Genomic DNA, 23,887 nt, shown 5'->3' on the forward strand with positions numbered 1-23,887 from the left:
GTGCATGTGATCAGGGACTAACTATATGCTTATTTGTGGGATTTGATAGGGAGACTAAGACTCAATTATCCCTAAGTGAAAATTGATTAGGTCTTCCTAAATGTGCAAAAACATGCATATGCCAATGAGTGTGCATGTAACAATCTAGTTCAAACTATATGTGCAAAAACGTGCATATGCTAGTGAGGGCTCGTGATACAATCTAATCCTAACTAAGGAAGACTTGGGATTTCCAAATCTTCATTTTTGTCGGGGATGGCTTGTGTGTTGAAGTAGTAGCGCTTCAATAGGCTCCTCTTTATTATTTTGTTGAATTGGACTCCATCCAATGTTTCTAGCAGCACAGCTCCGATGGGATTCATTTTTCTGACTTGGGTGGTCTTTGACCTAGATACTTGAGTTTTCCCTTGTGTACTTTGGCATTGTATAACAAGACAAAGTCACCTTCCTTGATGTCTTTAGCTTTAAGATTCCTATCAAACCATGCATTTCTTCTGTGTCTTTCTATTATGATGGCATGGTAGGCAACTAGTCTTCTCTCTGTATGCTTTTCCAATTGGTAGAGTCTTTCTTTCAAGGATGCATGATCTCCCATGTGTTCGTGTACTACTATGCATAGGCTTGGTATTACAAATTCTAGTGGGACCATAGCTTCAAGGCCGTACACCAATTAAAAAGGTGTATTCCTTGTATTGACCTTGAGTATGGTTCGGTATGCCCATAAGGTTGCATTTAGTTTCTTTGCCCAATCAGAACGCTGTAGTTCTACTACCTTGGTGAGGATAATGCATAATATTTTGTTGGTGGATTTAGCCTGTCCATTTCCTTGGGGTAGTAGGGTGTGCTTTTTCTATGGATTACCCCATAAAGCCAGACAAGAGTTCTTGGATTACCTCATTGACAAAATGTGTGCCTCTCTCCGACACAATTTCAATGGGGCATCTGAATTGGGTGATCACATTCCCGTATAAGAACCTTACTGTGCTTCTGGCATCTGCCTTTCTGACTGCTTTAGCTTCAACCCATTTGGTAAAGTAATCAGTGGCCACAATGATGTAGCATGCCTGTGTTCCCTCTGTTGTTGGATGGATGAGACCCATATAGTCAATCCCCTATTTTTCAAATGGTTTTTGTGCAACAATTGTTGTTAGGGTATTGAAGTCCTTGTGTTATGGTTTAGTAGTCTATTGTCATACATCACAACCTTTGACATATTCATAGGCATCTGCCCAAAGTGTTGGCCACCAGTAGCCTGCGAGGAGGACTTTTCTTGCTATGGCTTCCCCTTGGAAGTGTCCTCTTGCATTGCCTTCATGGGCTTCACTCAAGATTGGCATGATCTCATGAGGCATTACACATCTTCTTAAAACCTAGTCCTTGCCCATCTTGTAAAGTTGTCCTGCAATGAGTTGATAGGCTACACCTTTTAAAATTAGTTTTCTAGCATCCACTGCTTTCATTTCAGGGGGTGGTCTTCCTGCCATTAAGTACCCATTGATATCTCCACGCCAATCTAGAATAGCATCTATCTAAAATAGTGTGGCATCTGGCAAGTCGTCTTCTACTCTAGTGGCTTCTTTTCCCGACTTGACACGAGATATGTGATCGACAATGTAGTGTTGGGCACCTTTTCGGACCACTATTTTGAAGTTGAATTCTTGAAGCAAGAGGAGCCATCTGGTTATTCTTTCAGTTGTACACAGATGGTTCATAAGATAAAGCAATACTTGATGGTCAGTGTAGAAGACAAAATCATTTGCCAGTAGTAGATAGTGCCGAAATTTCTTAACACTATACACCATTGCTAGGGGTTCTCTTTCTATGGTGGTATAGTTTATCTCTGCATCATTGAGTTGTCGATTGGCGAAGTAGAATGGGTAGTGTTTCTTATGTTCACCAGGTTGACAAAGCACACTCCCAATTGCATACTTGGATCCATAGTATGAACATGAAAATCAATATACCAATTGGGAGATACAAGGATGGGTGCTATGATTAGGTGCCACTTTAAAAGGTTAAAGGCTTGGTCGCACTCTTCTGTCCATAAGAATTCCACTAACAATTTGTAAAGTGGTCTGGCTATCATGGCATATCGCAATATAAATCTTCTAGATAATAGCTGGCATGTCCCATAAAGACTCATACACCTTTGGAATTTGTAAGAGGAGGCAATTCCATGATGATTTTGATTTTTTCCATGTCAGTTTTGCAATCCCATGTTGTTGGATTTAGGGAGATGCCATACTCCCTGCATTTGATTAGTACTACTTTAAGACATTTGAAGTGGTCTTTTTTGTTCGAGTGGATGCACAAATCGTCCAAGAACACCTGTAAAACTTATTCAAAAATGACTTGAAAGCGGTGAACATGATGCTTGAATGTGGCCAGGTTATTAAAAGGCCGAATGGCATGATTCTATATGCAAAAATACACCATTTTGGAGCAAATGCTATTTTTGATTGGTCTTTAGGAGCAATTTGCACTTGATTATAGCCACCACTGAAGCCAACCAAGAAGTTATATATTTCGAAACTTGCCACCTTTTCCAACACTATTTCTGTTAAGGGTAGGGGATATTGATCCCTAATTGTGGCGGTATTCAAATTCTTTAAGTTTATGCATATTCTGAGCTTCTTGTTGCACTTAGGCACGATGATGATGGGTGAAACCTAATCAGTGTGCTCTATCTCTTAGATGAATTTGGCATCTAAAAGTTTTTCCAGTTCGTCTCATAAACCATGGTGCCATACTCAAGATTTGTTTGATAAGGTCCACATACCTTAGGGTGGGCACCTTCCCTTATAGGTATCATGTGTATTGCCACATCTAGTGAAATTCCTTTCATCTCTTTGTATGCCCATTCTAGGTAGTCACTGTATTCCATTAGGAGTGCTTTGAGTTTGGTTTCATCTTCCTGTCAAAGCTGTTTCCCAATGAAAACCAGTTTTTCTTCCTCCCCTTCAAGGGCGAGGTTTATTGTGCGAGTTTTTACTGGTCCCTCATAGATTGGAGTTTCTCGAATGCTATCGGTTTCTTAAACTTTAGATTCTCTTAGTGGTCTTGGCATTGCTATGGGGACACTGCCACTTGTGTAATTCCTTAAGTATTCCGACACTTCTCGAAGATCAACCTCTGAAGGTGTTGAACTAGCCTAACATGTGCTATGATTACTGGGTGGCATAGTATCATTAACCAATTTGTTAGGCTCTTGGTAACTTTCTTTTTCTAAAGCCTCTTGGTTGAAGCTTCATCCGCACATGTGGCTTACGCACATGTGGCTTATACTTCTGAAACTTCTTTTGTTGGGTGTTGTGGGGTAACTTTTCCACTGGTAAGGTGTTCCCAAAAGTAAGGATTCATTCGCTGCGCATACTCCTTCCAGCCCCTCAAGGGACCATTCAAGAGGAGGTGGCTTAGATTTTAAGGGAGTTGGATTTCTAAGATACAATTCGACGATCCTTGTTTGGACTCGTTCGAATTCATTGAAGTGTTCAGCCTTGGCTTTTCAGAGCGATTTCCTCCTTTAGCTTTCTTGCGAGATCTTTTGCTGTTATTCAACTTTGGAGGTTCACCTTTTGGAAGGTTGACTGCCATTAGGGCATGCAGAATGGCTAAGTCATTGTCAAAGACTTGATCTTCAATTTCAGCATTCTCAGCCTCAGTTTCAAGGTCCCAAGGAAAATCTGAGTCATCATTAGTATGGGTACCTTCTTCAAGTTCAATATCCCACTTGAGGTTAGCCATAAAGAATGGCACCTCTAGATCGATTGGTTCTTCATGTGTGAGTTGAAGATCTACTTGTATCACCTTAGCATCTATGTGCGAGAAGATGGGGTCTAATGAATGGTAGTTGTCGATGGTTGCCAATGTTGTATCTAGTTATTGACATTGCTTTGTGAATCTCCCACTATGGCATGTTGTTGCAAGGGAGATGATTTTCTTGAGATCGTCGTTAAAGAGGTTTCATCCAACGCTCGGGCACAATTAGTTTTATAGCTCCTATCTCCTTATTCACCCTGACTATGGTGTCATGATTTTGGATTGTCAGTCTATCAGTTTCCCAATCATGGAGGACTGATCCTTCCCGCAACCAAGGACGTCCCAGTAAGATTTGATAGGATTTTTTGGGGAGATCCAAGATTGCGAATTGAAGGGAAAAGCGGACTTCTGCGACCTTTGTTGACACGCCATTCACTATTCCCAAGGGTTTAGCCCGTGAATCATTGGCAAGGCGTATGTTGAAATTAGCCTTTTGCATTGGTGGGATACCCCATTCATAGTAGAGCTCCTTAGATAGGACATTTACACCTGCTCCACCATCCACTATGAACACCTATTTCATTAATTTTGGACTTTTTCTGTTGTTATTGGACGAAGCCTTCAAAATCTTTCGCAAATGAAAAGTTTACTTTGTGAAAATATCCTTCCCAAATCAAAAATTTACTTTTTTCTTCCCAAATAAAAAATTCACTTTGTGGCACTATCATATTCACATAAAAATCTTGTTTTTTCAATCTATATTTTTACACCAACATGCAAGAATTTGAAATAATCCTATTTTAGAAATTCTAGCTATACCTAAGTTATTTGTTAATTTAATTATTTTTAATATTTTTCCTTGACGTGATAAATTTATAAATCCATGAAAGGAGACTTAAATATTTCATGTAAATAACATTGTCACTCTCAATATGCACAAAATTTTTAAAACTTTTAAGAAATAGAAAAAAGACATGATGCCATAAGACCCAAGTTTTGTATTGAACCAAAGAATTATAATAGCAATTATAGCTATCATTATATGTTTACATCAGAGATGTTGCTCTCAGCTGGAGTCTTTGTATAAAATGATATAGATTGAACATATGTTTACAATTTAAATTGTTGCTCTTAAAGAGCCTCAATTTGTGCCATCTGCATAATTTGACTCCCCATTGTCTTATTGCTCAATGTGAAAATCCCTTGCTAGGTGCAGTATGCATTAACTCCCACTTGTCTTGCCAAGCCTTGCCCCTTGGGTGCATTGACTCCCCATTGTCTTATTGCTCAATGTGACAGTCCCTTGCCAGGTGCCATCTGCATTAACTCCCTATTATGTCTTGCCAAGCCTTGACCCTTGGGTGACATCCAGTGCATATTTTGACTCTCATTTGACATAGGAGGTGATGACTCAGTACAGTTGCACCTACTAGTCTAATAATATATGATTATAATTGTCAATTGGCTTCTTGCCTAGTACCCAAATAAAATCCTTCAATGGATTCAATACAAAGCTTTAACCATGGACATTCTTCATTTGCGCTGTCTCCTTCTACTTCCTCCATGGCAAGCATCCTTAAAAATTCATGTATATGCAAAATACTTTGCTATGGTATTTTTATTTTTCCTTCTACCTCATATCCCATGCGCTTCTTTGATTTCTTTGCCCTTGAATGCCAAGACACTATGATTGTCTCCGTCAAAACATGTGAGACCACTTCATCATTTGGGACCCACTCCTTCATTATACAATTAGTATACAATGTGTTGTTATCCATATTCTCCTTCCTGCCCTTTGGCTCATACCATACTGCTCGCTGTAAATGTTGTAGCTCTCCCTTGATCATGTCTTTGCACATCAACTACTTTTGCAACCCAAAACTTCACATTCTCATATTCATCATCTGATGGCCGAACCACAACAAAACAATCGGCCTCTATATCTACTTGTGGCATAAACTCTCTCTTCTTCGGTCCACAATATGGACGTGGGAGTAATGATACAAATTCATTTTCAAAGACTGGAGCTGGGCACAAATCGTTATGAACATTTGGCCAAAATATATTGCATTCTTCCTTGACATCCTTTGAGCCTCGCATTCTCTCAAGGTCCTTTATTAATTTTCATGTCTTGTTAATTACAGTGGTAGTGTGTTCTCTCCAAGTAGGCTTCGAAAAAGGATATCTCCGGAGCATTTCCTCTTTGTATGTAATAAATGCTTTTAATCCTTCTATTTCACAGTTAGACCTCTCATTGAATTCTTGTATAGGAGCCCATTTTGGATACCTTTCCTTGCTGGGAATTGAAGTTAAGAGACTGTAAGGTTCTTCAGGTTCCCATTTTGTATCATGAGAACACTGTTGCCATTGCATTACGGGTTTTTCATCTTACAAAAAAAAACGAAAGTAGTGTGGATTGGTATGACCTGTCAATGCATCACCACCCGTTTGTATGAAAGGTAGAATGAAGCTCTTCCAATCATATATTCTTTCGAGCCTCTCACATACTGTACTTTCCTTATGACCACCAACTTGCCTGACACATCTTCTTACCAAGTCATCTATTGTCTCCACATCCTTGCATTTAAGCTCTCTTGAGATTGTGCTAAAAACCTGATCGATATCCTCATGTGTATGCCCAACATACCAAAATCCACATTCGACCTCATTGAAGATTCGATGAGCAACTAGCATGGAGCAAAATGCAAACATGAGTACATTCTTATTTTCTCACCAGTAATTATCAGCTTGTATTCTCAAAGTCAGTGGTAGGCGACCTTTTTCTACATGTACATTGCAAATTGCCTTCATAATAGATGTTACAACTTGATTGCTATCATGTAGATGCAAGGAATCAATCCATTTATCTGCAAAGAACTTAATTCCATGCACTAACACTCCACATAAATGTGTCTTTAGAAAGTGCTTTCCTTGTAATTTTGGTGGAGTGGCAACAAAATGAGGCAATGTTGTTGTATTTTGATCCATGCCATCTACAATAAGGCACATGTAGTCATCGGGATGCGAAATAGCTTGCTCCTTCCAAAATGAATATTTTTGTCTGGAATGTCGAACAAGGTCATGATGAGATTTTTAGTTTTTTTTGTATAATTACCTTTGATTTGGACATGTTGCACTCTGAATCGCTCGCTTTAAATCATCACAGACATTGCACTTTGACATTTTTTACCTCCTTGGGATTTTAACATATCCAAAGTTCTTCTTCCAAAGAGTATACAAAGTATGAGAAGAAGCTACGGCATCCCCTCTTTGCCTTTGCTTTTCTGCAATAGAGTCAAATACTTCAAGCTTTGTCAAGCCCATTGGAAGGTGCATTTCAATGATCGCATCACCGTTAGGGAGTTTGGTAGATATATGGGGTTGAGGTAAAGCATTTTCATGTATGAAGTCTTGCAAAATTGTTGCTGCCCTAACAGTTGAGATTCTTGATTTGGACCTTCCTTTATTACCGTGAATGCTAAATTTGTTGCTTCCCTTTGCCTTGGTGACTAAATCCCAATATGTACCATGGGATAATCCAGTAATATGCCTTATTGCAAATCTTTTTTCCATTTACGAGAGGTTAGCCTTTTATTGCCATTCTAAAGAAAGCAAGAGAGACTTGTGAGAAGGTATTCATTTCTTTCGCTTCCTCTTCTTTGTTGCCACACGTGTCCTCTACATTCCCTGATGTCTGCAAGATCAATGAAGCGCATACATCTTCGCTTGCAACATAGATATCCAATGCATTTAACATGTTCTCCTCCTTCATTACTCTCTTCCTCTTTGGTTGCTTTTGTGGATCTGCCTGGGTTTGCTTTCTCTTCATGCATATGTATGACCGTTTTCGTTCCTCGTGCACGTTGTTATCTGTATTTATGCTCTTCTTCTCCTCACATTTGTTTGTAACCAAGCATCCATGATTGGTCGTTGACATCTCTATTGAACCTTTGCCCTTCTCACTATGCAAGAATTCATCCACCCCAGATAAGGCTTCGCTTCTAAAATCATTTTGTTTCTCGGAACCAATGAACTCATCCACTTCAGATAAGATTTCACTTCTATAATTGGGTACATTGAAATCATCCACATTTGAAGTGATAGAGCCTGGCACATGGGCACGCTTTTTAGGTCCTTTGATATTGTAGTATACCTTGTCTTTATCATTGAAAACCACGTGCCTCTTTCTCATGTTTAAAAATTGCATGCTCCATCTCATATTCTTGCCTACCTCATAGTAGGGATCACATAAGGATGTTATGTTATCAACCATACCATCATCAGTGACTTTTAGAATCCTCATCTGTGCAAATGACCATTGCTCCACTTGTTCAAATCCCAATACTTCACCTTCTACTACAGTCTTATTTGCAAATGATCTCATTTGTAAAATGTCCCCTATAGTAAAATCCAAGGTGGTGCACTTTGTATTCTTGATAATGTCTGTTGCATAAGTCTCGTCTTTGTCCCATGCTATAAATGATTGTATTGTAGGGCATAACATCTCCAAGTGTTTCCATATCTCTACATTTATACTTTAGCTCAACATGTGCGCTAAGAATCTTTGATACAGTCACTACCACCTTATCTTCGCCAAGTCTTCGAAAGTGGCAAACTGAATTGGGATCACTATCATGGATTGTAGCAAATGCAACTACTTCTCTTTTGCTACATAAAATCACATCCATCCCTGGAACAAAATCTATGGCCATCTCCTTTATGAGAGTCCTTTGCAAGCAACCTGCAGTAGCAAGAATTACATAAATATTAGTCTCTTTTTTATAATCTACTCATTTATTATAATTTTTAATTAGTACTTAATTTATTAGTGGGAGAAGTTATTCGATCACTTGTACTCATTAGATGGACACGCCACTTTGCATGCAACTCAATAACACCTACGTTGAGGTGCGTGCAAAGTATTGTGCCCATTGTCTATGCTTTGCATGGTATATCACGCATTAAACACCGTTTGTGCCTCAGTGTCATACACAACCATAAAAAACACGGTCCTAGGTGTGTTATTCAAACAAGTACTTATCGGATGGGGGCTCCACTTTGCATGCAAGTCAAGTTCAACTAGGTTGAGGTGTGTGCAAAGTATTGTGACCATCGGATATGCGTTGCATGGTCGATCACGCATTATACACCGTTTTTTCCCTAGTGATATGCACATCTGTAAAAAAAACACGCCCTTAGGTGTGTTATACAACCAAGTACTTATGATATGGGTGTGCCTCTTTGCAAAAAAGTTAATACCACCTAGGTTAAGGTGCAGATAAAGTGTTTTACCCATCGGATATGCATTGCATGGTCAATTGAGCTTTAAATACTGTTTTTGCCTTAGTGTCAAGCACATTCGTTTAAAAACACGCTCCTAGGTGTGTTATCCGATCAAGTACTTATCGGACGGACACACCACTTTGCATGCAACTCAATAACACCTAGGTTGAGGTGTGTACAAAGTATTGTGCCCATCGGATATGCTTTGCATGGTATATCACACATTAAACACCATTTGTGCCTCAATGTCATGCACAAAAAAAAAAAAAAAGCTTTTAGGTGTGTGATCCAACCAAGTGCTTATTGGATGGTGTAGTACTTTGCATGTAACTCAATACCATCACTTTTGAGGCTCATGCAAAGTATTGTGCCCATTGGATATGCTTTGCATGGTCGAGGGAGAATTAAATACTGTTTTTGCCTTAGTGTCATGCACAACCGTCAAAAAACACGGTCCTAGAAGAGTTATTCGAACAAGTGCTTATCGGATTGGGGCACCTCTTTGCACACAAATCAATACTACCTAGGTTGAGGTGTGCGCAAAGTATTATCCCCATTGGATATGATTTACATTGTCAATCATACATTATACAACATTTTCAACCTTGTGATATGTACTACCGTCAAAAAACACGCTCCTAGGTGTGTTATCCGAACAAGTACTTATGGTATGGGAGCATCACTTTGCATGAAACTCAACACCACATAGGTTGAGGCATATGCAAACTATTTTTTCCATTAGATATGCTTTGCATAGGCAATCACACATTATACACCGTTTTTGCCTTAGTGTCATGCACAACTGTAAAACACAAGGTCCTAGATGTGTTATTTGAACAAGTACTTATGGGATGGGCATGCCACTTTGCATGTGAGTCAATTCCACCTAGTTGAAGGTGTGTGTAAAGTATTGTGCCCATCGGATATGCTTTTCATTGTCGATCAAGCATAAAACACCGTTTTTGCCTTAGTGTCATGCACAACCATAAAAAAACATGGTCCTCAGTGTGTTATTCAAACAAGTACTTCTCAGATGGGAGCTCCACTTTGCACACAAGTCCGTTTCAACTAGGTTGAGGTGCGTACAAAGTATTGTGACCATCAAATATGCTTTGCATGGTCGATCACACATTATACACCGTTTTCCCTCTAATGATATGCACATCCGAAAAAAAACACATCGTTAGCTGTGTTATGTGACCAAGTACCTATCGGATGGGTGTGCCTCTTTGAAAACAAGTCAATAAAACCTAGGTTGAGACATAGGAAAAGTAATGTGCCCATCAGATGTGCTTCACATGGTCGATCGAGCATTAAATACCATTTTTGCCTTAGTGTCATGCACATCCGTAAAAAAACATGCTGCTAGGTATGTTATCCAATCAAGTACTTATGGGATGGGCATGCCATTTTGCATGTAAATCAATTCCACCTAGTTTAAGATGTGCGCAAAGTATTGTACGCATCGGATATGCTTTGCATTGTTGATCAAGCATAGAAAACCATTTTTGCCTTAGTGTCATGCACAACCATAAAAAAACACGGTCCTAGGTGTGTTATTCAAACAAGTACTTCTCAGATGGGGGATCCACTTTGCATGCAGGTCCATTTCAACTAGGTTGAGGTGCGTGCAAAGTATTGTGACCATTGGATATGCTTTGCATGGTCGATCATGCATTATACACCATTTTTCCCCTAGTGATATGCACATCCGTAAAAAAACATGCCTTATGTGTGTTATCTAACCAAGTACTTATTGGATGGGTGTGCCTCTTTGCGAACATGTCAATACCATTTAGATTGAGGCATAGGAAAAGTATTGTGCCCATCGGATATCCTTTGCATTGTCCATCGAGCATTAAATACCATTTTTGCTCTAGTGTCATGCACATCCGTAAAAAAACACGTTGCTAGGTATGTTATCTGATCAAGTACTTATGGGATGGGCATGCCACTTTGCATGTAAGTTAATTTCACCTAGTTGAAGGTGTGTGCAAAGTATTGTGCCCATCGGATATGCTTTGCATTGTCGCTCAAGCATAAAACTCCGTTTTTGCCTTAGTGTTATGCACAACCATAAAAAAACACGGTCCTAGGTGTGTTATTCAAACAAGTACTTCTCAGATGGGGGCTCCACTTTGCACGCAAGTCTGTTTCAACTAGGTTGAGGTGTGTGCAAAGTAATATGACTATCAGATATGCTTTGCATGGTCGATCATGCATTATCCACCGTTTTTCCCGTAGTGATATGCACATCTGCAAAAAAACACACCCTTAGGTATGTTATCTGACCAAGTACTTATCGGATGGGTGTGCCTCTTTGAGAACATTTCAATACCACCTAGGTTGAGGTGTAGGAAAAGTATTGTGCCCATTAGATATCCTTTGCATGGTCGATCGAGCATTAAATACTATTTTTGTTCGTGTCATGCACATCCATAAAAAAACACGCCGCTAGGTTTGTTATCCGATCAAGTACTTATGGGATGGGCATGCCACTTTGCATGTAAGTCAATTCCACCTAGTTGAAGGTGTGCGCAAAGTATTGTGCCCATCGGATATGCTTTGCATTGTCGATCAAGCATAAAACACCGTTTTTGCCTTAGTGTCATGCACAACCATAAAAAAACACGGTCCTATGTGTGTTATTCAAACAAGTACTTCTTAGATGGGGGCTCCACTTTCCATGCAAGTCCATTTCAACTATTTTGAGGTGTGTGCAAAGTATTGTGACCATCGGATATGCAAGTCCATTTCAACTATTTTGAGGTGCGTGCAAAGTATTGTGACCATTATACACTGTTTCTCCCCTACTGATATGCACATCTGTAAAAAAGCACGCCCTTATGTGTGTTATTTGACCAAGTACTTATCGGATGGGTGTGCCTCTTTGCAAACATCTTAATACCACCTAGGTTGAGGCATAGGAAATTATTCTGCCCATCGGATATCCTTTGCATTGTCGATCGAGCATTAAATACCATTTTTGCTCGTGTCATGCACATCTGTAAAGAACACGCTGCTAGGTATGTTATCTGATGAAGTACTTATGGGATGGGTGCACACTTTGCATGTAAGTTAATTCCACCTAGTTGAAGGTGTGTGCAAAGTATTGTGCCCATCGGATATGCTTTGCATTGTCGATCAGGCATAAAACTCTGTTTTTGCCTTAGTGTCATGCACAACCATAAAAAAACACGGTCGTAGGTGTGTTAGTCAAACAAGTAGTTCTCAGATGGGGGCTCCACTTTGCACACAAGTCCACTTCAACTAGGTTGAGGTGTGTGCAAAGTATTGTGACCATCGGATATGCTTTGCATGGTCGATCACGCATTATCCACCATTTTTCCCGTAGTGATATGCACATCCGTAAAAAAACACGCCCTTAGGTATGTTATCTAACCAAGTACTTATCGGATGGATGTGCCTCTTTGGGAAAATTTCAATACCACCTAGGTTGAGGTGTAGGAAAAGTATTGTGCCCATCGGATATGCTTTGCATGGTCGATCGAGCATTAAATACTATTTTTGCTCTAGTGTCATGCACATCCGTAAAAACACACACTACTAGGTATGTTATCCGATCAAGTACTTATGGGATGGGCGTGCCACTTTGCATGTAAGTCAATTCCACCTAGTTGAAGGTGTGTGCAAAGTATTGTGCCCATCCGATATACTTTACATTGTCGATCAAGCATAAAACACCGTTTTTGCCTTAGTGTCATGCACAACCATAAAAAAACACGATCCTAGGTGTGTTATTCAATCAAGTACTTATCGGATGGGGGTTCCACATTACACGCAAGTTTGTTTCAACTAGGTTGAGGTGCGTGCAAAGTATTATGACCATCGGATATGCTTTGCATGGTCGATCACGCATTATACAACGTTTTTCCTGTAGTGATATGCACATCCGTAAAAAAACAAACCCTAGGTATGTTATCTCACAAAGTACTTATCGGATGGGTGTGTCTCTTTGAAAACATGTCAATACCACCTTGGTTAAGGCATAAGAAAAGTATTGTGCCCATCGGATATGCTTTGCATGGTCGATCGAGCGTTAATTACCATTTTTGCCTTAGTGTCATGCACATCCGTAAAAAAACACACTGGTAGGTATGTTATCCAATCAAGTACTTATGGGATGGGAATGCCACTTCGCATGTAAGTCAATTCCACCTAGTTTAAGGTGTGTGCAAAGTGTTATGTCCATCGGATATGCTTTGCATTGTCGATCAAGCATAAAACTCCGTTTTTGCCTTAGTGTAATGCACAACCATTAAAAAACATGGTCCTACGTGTGTTATTCAAACAAGTACTTATCGGATGGGGGCTTTAATTTGCACGGAAGTCTATTTCAACTAGATTAAGGTGCGTGCAAAGTATTGTGACCATCGGATATGCTTTGCATGGTCGATCATGCATTATACAACGTTTTTCCTGTAGTGATATGCACATCCGCAAAGAAACACACCCTTAGGTGTGTTATCTGACCAAGTACTTATCAGGTTGAGGTGCCTACAAAGTATTGTGACCATTGGATATGCTTTGCATGGTCGATCACGCATTATACACCGTTTTTTCCCTAGTGATATGCACATCCGTAAAAAAACACGGCCTTACGTGTGTTATCTGACCAAGTACTTATCGGATGGGTGTGCCTATTTCAAAACATGTCAATACCACCTAGGTTGAGGCATAGGAAAAGTATTTTGCCCTTGGGATATGCTTTGCATGGCCGATCGAGCATTAAATACCATTTTTGCCTTAGTGTCATGCACATCCGTAAAAAAAACATGCTGCTAGGTATGTTATCCGATCAAGTACTTATGGGATGGGCATGCCACTTTGCATGTAAGTCAATTCCATCTAGTTTAAGGTGTGTGCAAATTATTGTACCCATCAGATGTGCTTGGCATTGTCGATCAAGCAGAAAACACCGTTTTTGCCTTAGCTGTGTCATGCACAACCATAAAAAAACACAGTCCTAGGTGTGTTATTCAAACAAGTACTTCTTAGATGGGGGCTCCACTCTGCATGCAAGTCTGTTTTAACTAGGTTGAGGTGCGTGCAAAGTATTGTGACCATCGGATATGCTTTGCATGGTCGATCACACATTATACACCATTTTTCCCCTAGTGATATGCACATTCGTAAAAAAGCACGCCCTTAGGTGTGTTATCTGACCAAGTACTTATTGGATGGGTGTGCCTCTTTAAGAACATGTCAATACCAAGTAGGTGGAGGCATTGGAAAAGTATTGTGCCCATCGTATATCCTTTACATTGTCGATTGAGCATTAAATACCATTTTTGCTCTAGTGTCATGCACATCCGTAAAAAAACATGCTGCTAGGTATGTTATCCGATCAAGTACTTATGGGATGGGTGTGCCATTCTCACTATTCTTACCACACTTTTCCACAATGCACATCCTTTGTGATGCAGATTGCTTTCTCCCCCATCCTTTGTTTGCAAATGTGCATCAATGGTGGATCTATGCCGCCTAATGCAATATTCTTGCCATCCATTATCTACAATATGCATTAGATTCTCTTCACATCTAAGTTGCGAGCAACGATAAAGAGATGATATAAGATGTAAGCAATGCAAATCCCATAGGAAAAAGCCATGAGATGAGAAGAGACTAAGACATAAAAGGGGGAGATGAGTGTGCCATCACAGGGAATCCATTCTAGGTGGGCTGCCGAATAGATTTGCAATCCTCGTGCCGACAACATGAAGCACTCGGCTATAGTGCCGTGATTGAGCCCATACCTCTGTAATGGAAGATGCACTCAGCCACGTAAAAGAATAAAAAATTCTCATGTATTTTAATTGAATGTGCTGAATCTATTGAGGACGTAGTTTGCGGAGTGCCTGCACATTTTTTGGGCAGAGCCAGTTTTGTTGCGATGAACATTACATTTGGCAGCATAATGGCCATGCCTTTCTTGAAATGTAATTTCCTGCACCAAACTGGCTATAATCAATGGTGGATCCAATGGACAATATTTCTTCAATTGTCCTCCCAAACCTGCTGTTAATAGAGAAAAGAGATACTGGACCTCTTTTTGTGAGGGGGAGTTTCCATCATCTCAAGAGTGGAGCCTCAAAGCATATGAACACCTTAGAGAGGGAATTTGACATTTAGTTTGTGGAAAATGAAGGCAAGTTCACCTTAACTATCCCCATGATTTTCATCTTGAACATCCCTCTATGCTTTATTGTCCACAGATATGTACATTGGAATGATTGCTTTTCTGTATATCCCCCATGGTAGCATAACTGACTTGTCGTTGCATTGCATCTTTGGTTATGCCGTCCTTTCCCAATGTGAGGAATGGAAAATCATCTTTCTCTAACTGGTATGATGGTACCATTTTGAAATTTTGCACTTGCATTTTTTACATTCTCATGAGATGCCATTGCTCTCATCATGGCTTCCAAGTGTATAAGGCAAGACTCATGTGTAGAGTTGCCTAGTGAGCAACCATGAGGATAGATAGTTATGCCAAGGTTGTGGTCATGCTCCCCACTATAGACCTCATTACTAGAAATGCACTATAAACAACATCAATGTCATTCTTGATAAGGCATAGCCATCAAAGTATAAGGGTGAACTCCTAGCTTTGTAAGCAGAGGAGAGAGCCTCGAGGAAGAAATTCTGGTAGAAAAATAGGGGGTAGTGAGGGGGATGAACAAGCTACTACAAGGGTTGTCACATTAAATATCACTTGAGGAGGGTCATGTAGTGATCGAATATCTAGCTTCAATGATTGAAGCAAGAGGATGTGTAGGATGGGCAACATGTCCCATTACAATAAAAATCCTCCAACATTACAATGGTGTATGTTTACACCACCATTCTCCTTTACCTAGAAACATCAATGGCACGAGCAACTTTGTTTCCTTGCTACAAAGCAATGCCACAAGCCAACCGATACAATATAGCAATCTACATTCATCCAATTGGCTTCATGAGACCCTTGAGAAGTAAAAATTGGGGATATGCTGTCACCTCAAAGAACATCACTATTATAGGCAGATTTTGTGTGAATATCCTTAGAAATCTTAAAGAAAGTTTTAATCGGTCATCATATTTTATGATGAATAACAAGGGCATTAAGTATTTTAGTGGTCAGAAGTGTTCGATGGCATAAAGTATAAAACGTAAGTATAATCAAAACACTGAAAAGTTCATAAAGTATAAAACGTAAGCATAACATCAAAACACATCGAAACGTGTTTGATAGACAGATTCCTTCCTTTCCCACGAACACATTGCAAATAATGTCGAATCCACTGATAAAAAACGCTGCCTAATTTGCTGACCCGGATTGTAGAATGGGGGCTAATTTGTCTGGAATCGGTCCTGTTACTCTAACAGTGCATGTATCGGAGACCACGCGGTTCTGACAATCGATAGTAGAGATTTGTATACCTCGGGCTTATCGACGCAGCTTGCATCTGAGATCAGTCCACGTTTTTTCTCCCTTTCAGACTTGCAAACGGCGCTTTTGGCACATCCCTTACAACTTCTTTAAATACCATCAGCAAACGAGCCCTCTAGCATCTAAGTCTTTGATCAGTTCGATTTCTGTGTGCAGTTCCGAGGAAGTAAAGCTCCATTAGTAAGTCCATCTTCCTATTTCTGGGCTGTTGACGGTTTGCATAGATCGCATCGGAGCGTTTCTTCTATCTGGGAACTTAACCTTGTTTAAATGTTTCATTCGTAATTAGTCCATCCATAATCGTCCTATTTCTGCGCTGTTGACGGTTTGCACATATATCAACAGAGCAATTTTTATATCGGAATACGTAACCTTGTATAAATGTTTCATTCGTAAGTCCATTGCCCATCGTCCTATTTCTGCACCGTTGACGGTTTGCATGCGTATCATCGGAGCATTTTTTCTATCGGGAAGTATAACCAGCTTGTATAAAAGATCATCTCTCGACCATCTAGCTTACCATCTTTTCAATCACGTAAATACAGTCATCTTTGTTCCGATACATCTGATTATTGCCTTAAACTTTCATGTTAATACTTTGACGCTCAGATTCCGGCATAGGGACATTTCCGAACATTGATTGCTCCTTGACGATACGTGGTGATCATTACTTGAATTAGCATCGCGTCTACTATGGCTGTCTCTGGGAAGCTCATGAGCTGCACTTCCGTTTGGCTCCTTGGGGCCATTATCTTCGTGCTGGCCACATGCCGGAATGGCGTTCTGGCTCAGGAAGGGTGCGGACGTAGCTGCACCAATAACAACCAGTGCGAGGGCGTGCTCGCTTGCATCAACGGCCTGTGCGGGGACGACCCGAATGTAGGAACGCACATCTGCAGCGGCAGCAGCGGTAATTCGTCGTCATCGTGCCAGCCCTCCGGCTACCTTCGTGGCACAAGCCATTCTTGCAACCAGGGCGGTGAGTCGGAGTGCTGCAAGGCTGGCGAACGCTATCCGCAGTACGAGTGCTCGCCCCCGATAACGGACGCAACTCCAGCTATCCTCACGGTGAATTGCTTCCAAAAGGGAGGCTGCGGAGGAGGCCCTTCGGAGTGCGATGGCCACTACCACAGCGATTCTGAACTCATTGTGGCTCTTGCCACAGGCTGGTATGCAGGGGGGAGCCGCTGCTCGACGCAGATAACCATCTATGGCAATGGCAATAGCGTCACGGCAACCGTTGTAGACGAGTGCGACTCGGTGCATGGATGCGATGCGGAGCACGACTACCAGCCACCCTGTGACAACCACGATGTAGATGCGTCTCCAGCGGTGTGGGATGCTCTTGGAGTGTCTCAGGACGATCCCAATTACGGAGGGATGAGCATCACCTGGAGCTTGAATTGAGCGTCTCGCCAAAGAACAAGCGCTTCGCAGGAATATGCAGCGTAGCAAAGTAGTCCAGCTCCTTGTAAGCTTGCTTCATATTCTCTTGTATCATATCCATGCCTGTTTACATATAATTCATCTCTCTCATGGTACGCACCTGCCGAGGCACCTGCGCAGCAGCAGAAGTGTCATTGCTGTATATCATTCCTCTTTGCTCTGATTAATATTCTATACTCCTACCTGCGCAACAAACTTCCAGAGCGGCAGCTTGTTTCTCTCGTGCACGAGGATGTATCTCTTTCTTTGTTGGTCCGAACTTTTTTCCATACGAAGATCCAATTGAAGCAATCACCTGGGGGCGCACAAATTTTCTTTCCTTTTTGTTGGACACTTTATTCAGAAAAAGGACAAAAGAAAATACAAATAAGAAACTAGCGAGGCAAGCTCAAGAATGCCTCACAACTCATAAGAGTGATTCCCGAAGAATGCAAGGAGGTCTGATTTAGAACTTTTCAATGAAAATGATTTGAGATTCTTGGAAAGGGAGATCGGCCAACATGTCATGCATAGGGCAACATCGCAGGGTTAATTCACCTCGTTGTACAAGTCTCTTACGAAGTGATATTACAAGTCAACGTGCTTGCTGAGCTTGTGGGAACAACTGTTTTTGATCAAGCATATGCAGCCATTGTTGTCATTGTAGAGGACATGATTTCAAATGTTGATGTCGAGCTCGTTTGTGAGGGTTGAGAGCCATACATGCTCTTTGGATGCTTGACAGACGGCGATGTACTCAGCCTCTGTGGAAGACAATGCTATAGAGCATTGCTTAGTGCAAACCCAAGAGATAGGGCCGCCTGCCAATAAGTAGATGTATGCATTGGTGGAGCTACGTCCCCGGCCCAGTCTGAATCACCGAAGCCCAAGAAATCGGGTAAGTGGGAATGGTATGAAATACCAACATCAGCGCTCCCGTTGAGATAAGGATGAAGATAGATTTAGGGTGTCCGTAGGGGAAGCGGTGGACCGTACGTTGCTGGAGCTCTTTTCTGGTGCCGGTGTGACTGAAAAAAGTGTTTATAAACATATTATTAAAAACCTGCTACACATGTGCATTAGCGTGCGTCTGTCCTGGTGGTAGAGCAGATGGAGGTCTATGAACAGGTCGTATGAACGATTCACCAAATGCGCATAGTCTTTTGTCCATAAGGTCATTCATCTTTTACAGCAGTCGACAGGGTGGATCTGAATGCTTCAAGTAGGACAAACTTGAAGCCCCTAAATCTATCCCCAGGCTTGAGATAACGTAGGACTCTCTTAGCAGCTTGCCGGGCAATTCATAAATTGTGCTAGCTTGGTCACAGTGATGGAGATATTTGGTCGTGTGCCCACAATGGCATAGTACAAACCATCGCTGCAGCGTTCATTTCAGCAGGCTTTGCATCTGTGCTTGGGTTCATGGCCTTGGATAAGGAAATGTTGCAATCAACTGGTGTGGCAACATGTGTGCAGTCGGTCATATTGTACCGGTCAAGCATCTGTTGCACATACCATTGCTGATGGAGCCATGTTTTGCCACAAAAGATGTCACGGTGAACTTGAATGCCTAAGCAGTAACAATCAAGAGGCCTTGAGTCGATCATTGAAAATTCGGATTTGATGTCAGTTTTGAACAGCTCGAGTCTAGGGAGGTTGTTGCATATGACGATGAGATCATCGACATACAAAGCTACGACGAGGAAGATGTCTAGGGCCGTACAGATGTAAATGCGTGAATCACTAGGGCTGTACAGACGTAAATGCTTGAATCACTATAGCAGCATCGGAAACCATGGAGTAGGAGGTAAGAATCAATTTCGTTGTACCAAGAGCGAGTGGCTTGTTTGAGGCCGTAGAGAGCCTTGTGTAGACGACAATCCTGACCTGTAGGAGGTTAAAATAGACCTCCTCGTCGAGATCTCCATGCAAAAAGCCGTCTGCACATCGAGTTGATGGATGTGCATGTTGCCCAAGCAATCAACAGTTGTAAGGAGGTGATCTGACTACCAGTGCAAACGTATCGCTATTGAATAAATCCCCGTGCCAGCGAGCTTTGTAGCCAGAGTTTTAGCTGATAGGGGAGAGATCTATTCAAACAAGGTGGGGATCCACTAAGGCCCTGCCTTTTGGAATGTCATTATAAGTCTAATTGTAAAGTCGCTTGGGGGTGTTGAGAAATGTGGTTCCATAGGATACTAAGAGAAATTATGTTATTAGTAGAGTAGATTGAGTCAATGGATTGATGACATGGATTCTGAAAAAAGATGATGTCTATCTTGTACTTACCTATTTAAGAAAACATCCTCTAATAGAATGATATTGCTTGTCTTTCACCTTCTATCTTATCATGTTGTTTCCTTTTGAGCCTCCCTAGGATTTTTGGCCCTATTAGATGAGTGAAAGAGACTAGAAAAAAGAGGTGAAAGGGTGTGGGTGGATGGATCATTAAATAAAAGTGGGACGGGGCATTAAATAAAAGTGGAAAAGTGGGGTATATTGGCTTAGCGATACATGTTATGATGAATTTGTCTTTTGGAAACCAACAGGGCGATCTCGTGGGATGTCATCTGGCTCTTGTGACATTCCCTTGTAGTAGTAAGGGAGGAGTTACCTTGGGACGAGTAATGACTGTGCAAGCAAGCCGCCCCCTAAATACTAATCTCGCTCTTGCTAGAATTAGGTGATACCGCAAGGGAGAAACTGCCTTGGGATGGGCAGGGAGAGTGCAAGCAAGTTTCCAAATATTGGATCTTTTGACCTCACCGAATAACATTGGAAATACTAGTGATGGTCTTGTCTCTTTGGTAGGTGATTTATTTGGGTCTAGCTCAGTAAATCAAAACAAAAAAGTTAGAAGAAACATATATAGAGAAAGGCTTAACTTTTTAGCTAGGTCAAACATGAATAATCTTCATGATTTTGGGGAAGGTAACATTAATTGGTCTAACTTTAAGACTTTATTAGTTAGCGCTCATTATAGTAATACTAACATAAGAATTCTTAATAAACTAAGAGGTCTTAGAAACAAGCATCTCAAGACTTCTGTTTCTATTAGTCCTATTCATGCCACACCAGTAATTTATGTTGTCTATAACATACATAGTAGTAACATGCTTTATGTAGGAAAAACCTATAGGATAGCTTTTATTTGTTTTCAAGAACATGTTAGGGAAGCTAGAAAAGTTAATAGGAAGAATTCCTTAATTGAGAATTCAAAACCCTTATATGCGGCAATGACAAAGTTTGGTTTCGAATGATTTCGTTGCTTTCCCATTGAGGATATAGAGGGCCATTTTAATAATGCCCAGGATTTTTACAAGGTTGCTCATCCTTGTGAATTGTTTTGGATGAGAACTTTATACACTTTCTTTCCAAGAGGTTTTAATTTGGAAGAAAAATCAACTCTTCCTAAAAATAAAAGAACCTCTAAAAAGAACCCTTTGATGTGGAGAACTCATATCAAGCCCTTTAACATTCCTCATTATCAATAGTCGTACACCTAACATCGTATGGAAACCTAAAGTTATGTTACGAGGTTGTCCTAGCTCTCCTGTAATCTCACATGTTGTTCGTGAGTTGCCTCCCTCACTTCCTCTTCCTCCACTTCCCCCTCCTTTAGTTCCTCTAATCTTCTCAGTTCCAAGAGTTTTTGCTTCTCAAGATTATAAAAGAAGACTACTCTACCTAGATAGATTAATGTCTCTGGGTCTTTTTTCAATAAAAGTTTTTGAGAACTATAATGTCAAAGTTCTTTTTAAACTTCAATACACCTTGGAATGTCTCTGGGTCTTTTTTCAATAAAAGTTTTTGAGAACTATAATGTCAAATTTCTTTTAAACTTCAATACACCTTGGAAAACTTCTCTTTTGAGGATTTGAATCTAAATAAGCTGCATTATATACAACTTACAACTTCATTGTATCACTTCGTAAAAGTAAAAGCTTCCTTTCAAAGCAAAGAAGTCTATCTAAATAAGGAATTCTTGATTTGTATTTTTACTTCTCCCTCTGTTAACAAGATAGGCTTAAACTCAATTTTGAAGTCTCTTGAAGTAATGGATTCTTTCCCTCATTTTGTGAGAAGAATTTGGAAGCATCAAGTAGTAGCTTGGAAGTATGTAAAAACTTTAGGACAAAAGGCTTTCAACTATGGAGTATGGTTCGGTATGCCCATAAGGCTGCATTTAGTTTCTTTGCTATGGCTTCCCCTTGGAAGTGTCCTCTTGCGTTGCCTTCATGGGCTTCACTCAAGATTGGCATGATCTCATGAGGCATTACACATCTTCTTAAAACCTGGTCCTTGCCCATCTTGTACAGTTGTCCTGCAATGAGTTGATAGGCTACAGCTTTTAAAATTAGTTTTCTAGCATCCACTGCTTTCATTTCAGGGGGTGGTCTTCCTGCCATTAAGTACCCATTGATATCTCCATGCCAATCTAGAATAGCATCTATCTAAAATAGTGTGGCATCTGGCAAGTCGTCTTCTAGTCTAGTGGCTTCTTCTCCCGACTTGACACGAGATATGTGATCGACAATGTAGTGTTGGGCACCTTTTCGGACCACTATTTTGAAGTTGAATTCTTGAAGCAAGAGGAGCCATCTGGTTATTCTTTCAGTTCTACACGGATGGTTCATAAGATAAAGCAATGCTTGATGGTTAGTGTAGAAGACAAAATCATTTGCTAGGGCTTCTCTTTCTATGGTGGTATAGTTGATCTCTACATCATTGAGTTGTCGATTGGCGAAGTAGAATGGGTAGTGTTTCTTATGTTCACCAGGTTGACGAAGCACACTCCCAATTGCATACTTGGATCCATAGTATGAACATGAAAATCAATATACCAATTGGGAGATACAAGGATGGGTGCTGTGATTAGGTGCCACTTTAAAAGCTCAAAGGCTTGGTCACACTCTTCTGTCCATAAGAATTCCACTAACAATTTGTAAAATGGTCTGGCTATCATGGCATACCACAATATAAATCTTCTATAATATCCGGCATGTCCCATAAAGACTCATACACCTTTGGAATTTGTAGGAGGAGGCAATTCCATGATGATTTTGATTTTTTCCATGTTAGTTTTGCAATCCCATGTTGTTGGATTTAGGGAGATGCCATACTCCCTACATTTGATTAGTACTTCTTTAAGACATTTGAAGTGGTTTTTTTGTTTGAGTGGATGCACAAATCATCCAAGAACACCTATAAAACGTATTCAAAAATGACTTGAAAGCTATGAACATGACTCGCTTGAATGTGGCCAGCTTATTAAAAGGCCGAATGGCATGATTCTATATGCAAAAATACACCATTTTGGAGCAAATGCTGTTTTTGATTAGTCTTTAGGAGCAATTTGCACTTGATTATAGCCACCACTGAAGCCAACCAAGAAGTTATATATTTCAAAACCTGCCACCTTTTCCAACACTATTTCTATTAAGGGTAGGGGATAGTGATCCCTAATTGTGGCAGTATTCAAATTCTTTAAGTTTATGCATATTCTGAGCTTCTTGTTGTACTTAGGCACGATGATGATGGGTGAAACCCAATCAGTGTGCTCTATCTCTTAGATGAATTTGGCATCTAAAAGTTTTTCTAGCTCGTCTCATAAACCATGGTGCCATACTTAGGATTTGTTCGATAAGGTCCACATACCTTAGGATGGGCACCTTCCCTTATAATTATCATGTGTATTGCCACATTTGGTGAAATTCCTTTCATCTTTTTGTATGACCATGCTAGGCAGTCATTGTATTCCATTAGGAGTGCTTTGAGTTTGGTTTCATCTTCCTATCAAAGCTATTTCCCAATGAAAACCAGTTTTTCTTCCTCCCCTTCAAGGGCGAGATTTATTGTGTGAGTTTTTACTGGTCCCTCATAGATTGGAGTTTCTCCAATGCTTCGGTTTCTTGAACTTTAGATTCTCTTAGTGGTCTTGGCATTGCTATGGGGACACTGCCACGT

At 40.5% G+C, this 23,887-nt stretch overlaps 1 protein-coding gene across 1 annotated transcript; it reads left to right on the forward strand.

Moving 5' to 3' along the window:
* Positions 1 to 17,188: 17,188 nt before the first annotated feature.
* LOC147881429 (putative ripening-related protein 1) lies at positions 17,189 to 17,902 on the forward strand. The gene has a single exon (XM_087402390.1). The coding sequence runs from the start codon at positions 17,189 to 17,191 to the stop codon at positions 17,900 to 17,902; it is 714 nt and encodes a 237-aa protein (XP_087258516.1).
* The last annotated feature ends 5,985 nt before the right edge of the window (positions 17,903 to 23,887 follow it).

Source organism: Dipteris shenzhenensis, chromosome 31, assembly GCF_047967505.1.
Source record: "Dipteris shenzhenensis isolate YYH24624 ecotype China chromosome 31, Dip_SZ_1.0, whole genome shotgun sequence".
Taxonomy (NCBI): domain Eukaryota; kingdom Viridiplantae; phylum Streptophyta; class Polypodiopsida; order Gleicheniales; family Dipteridaceae; genus Dipteris; species Dipteris shenzhenensis.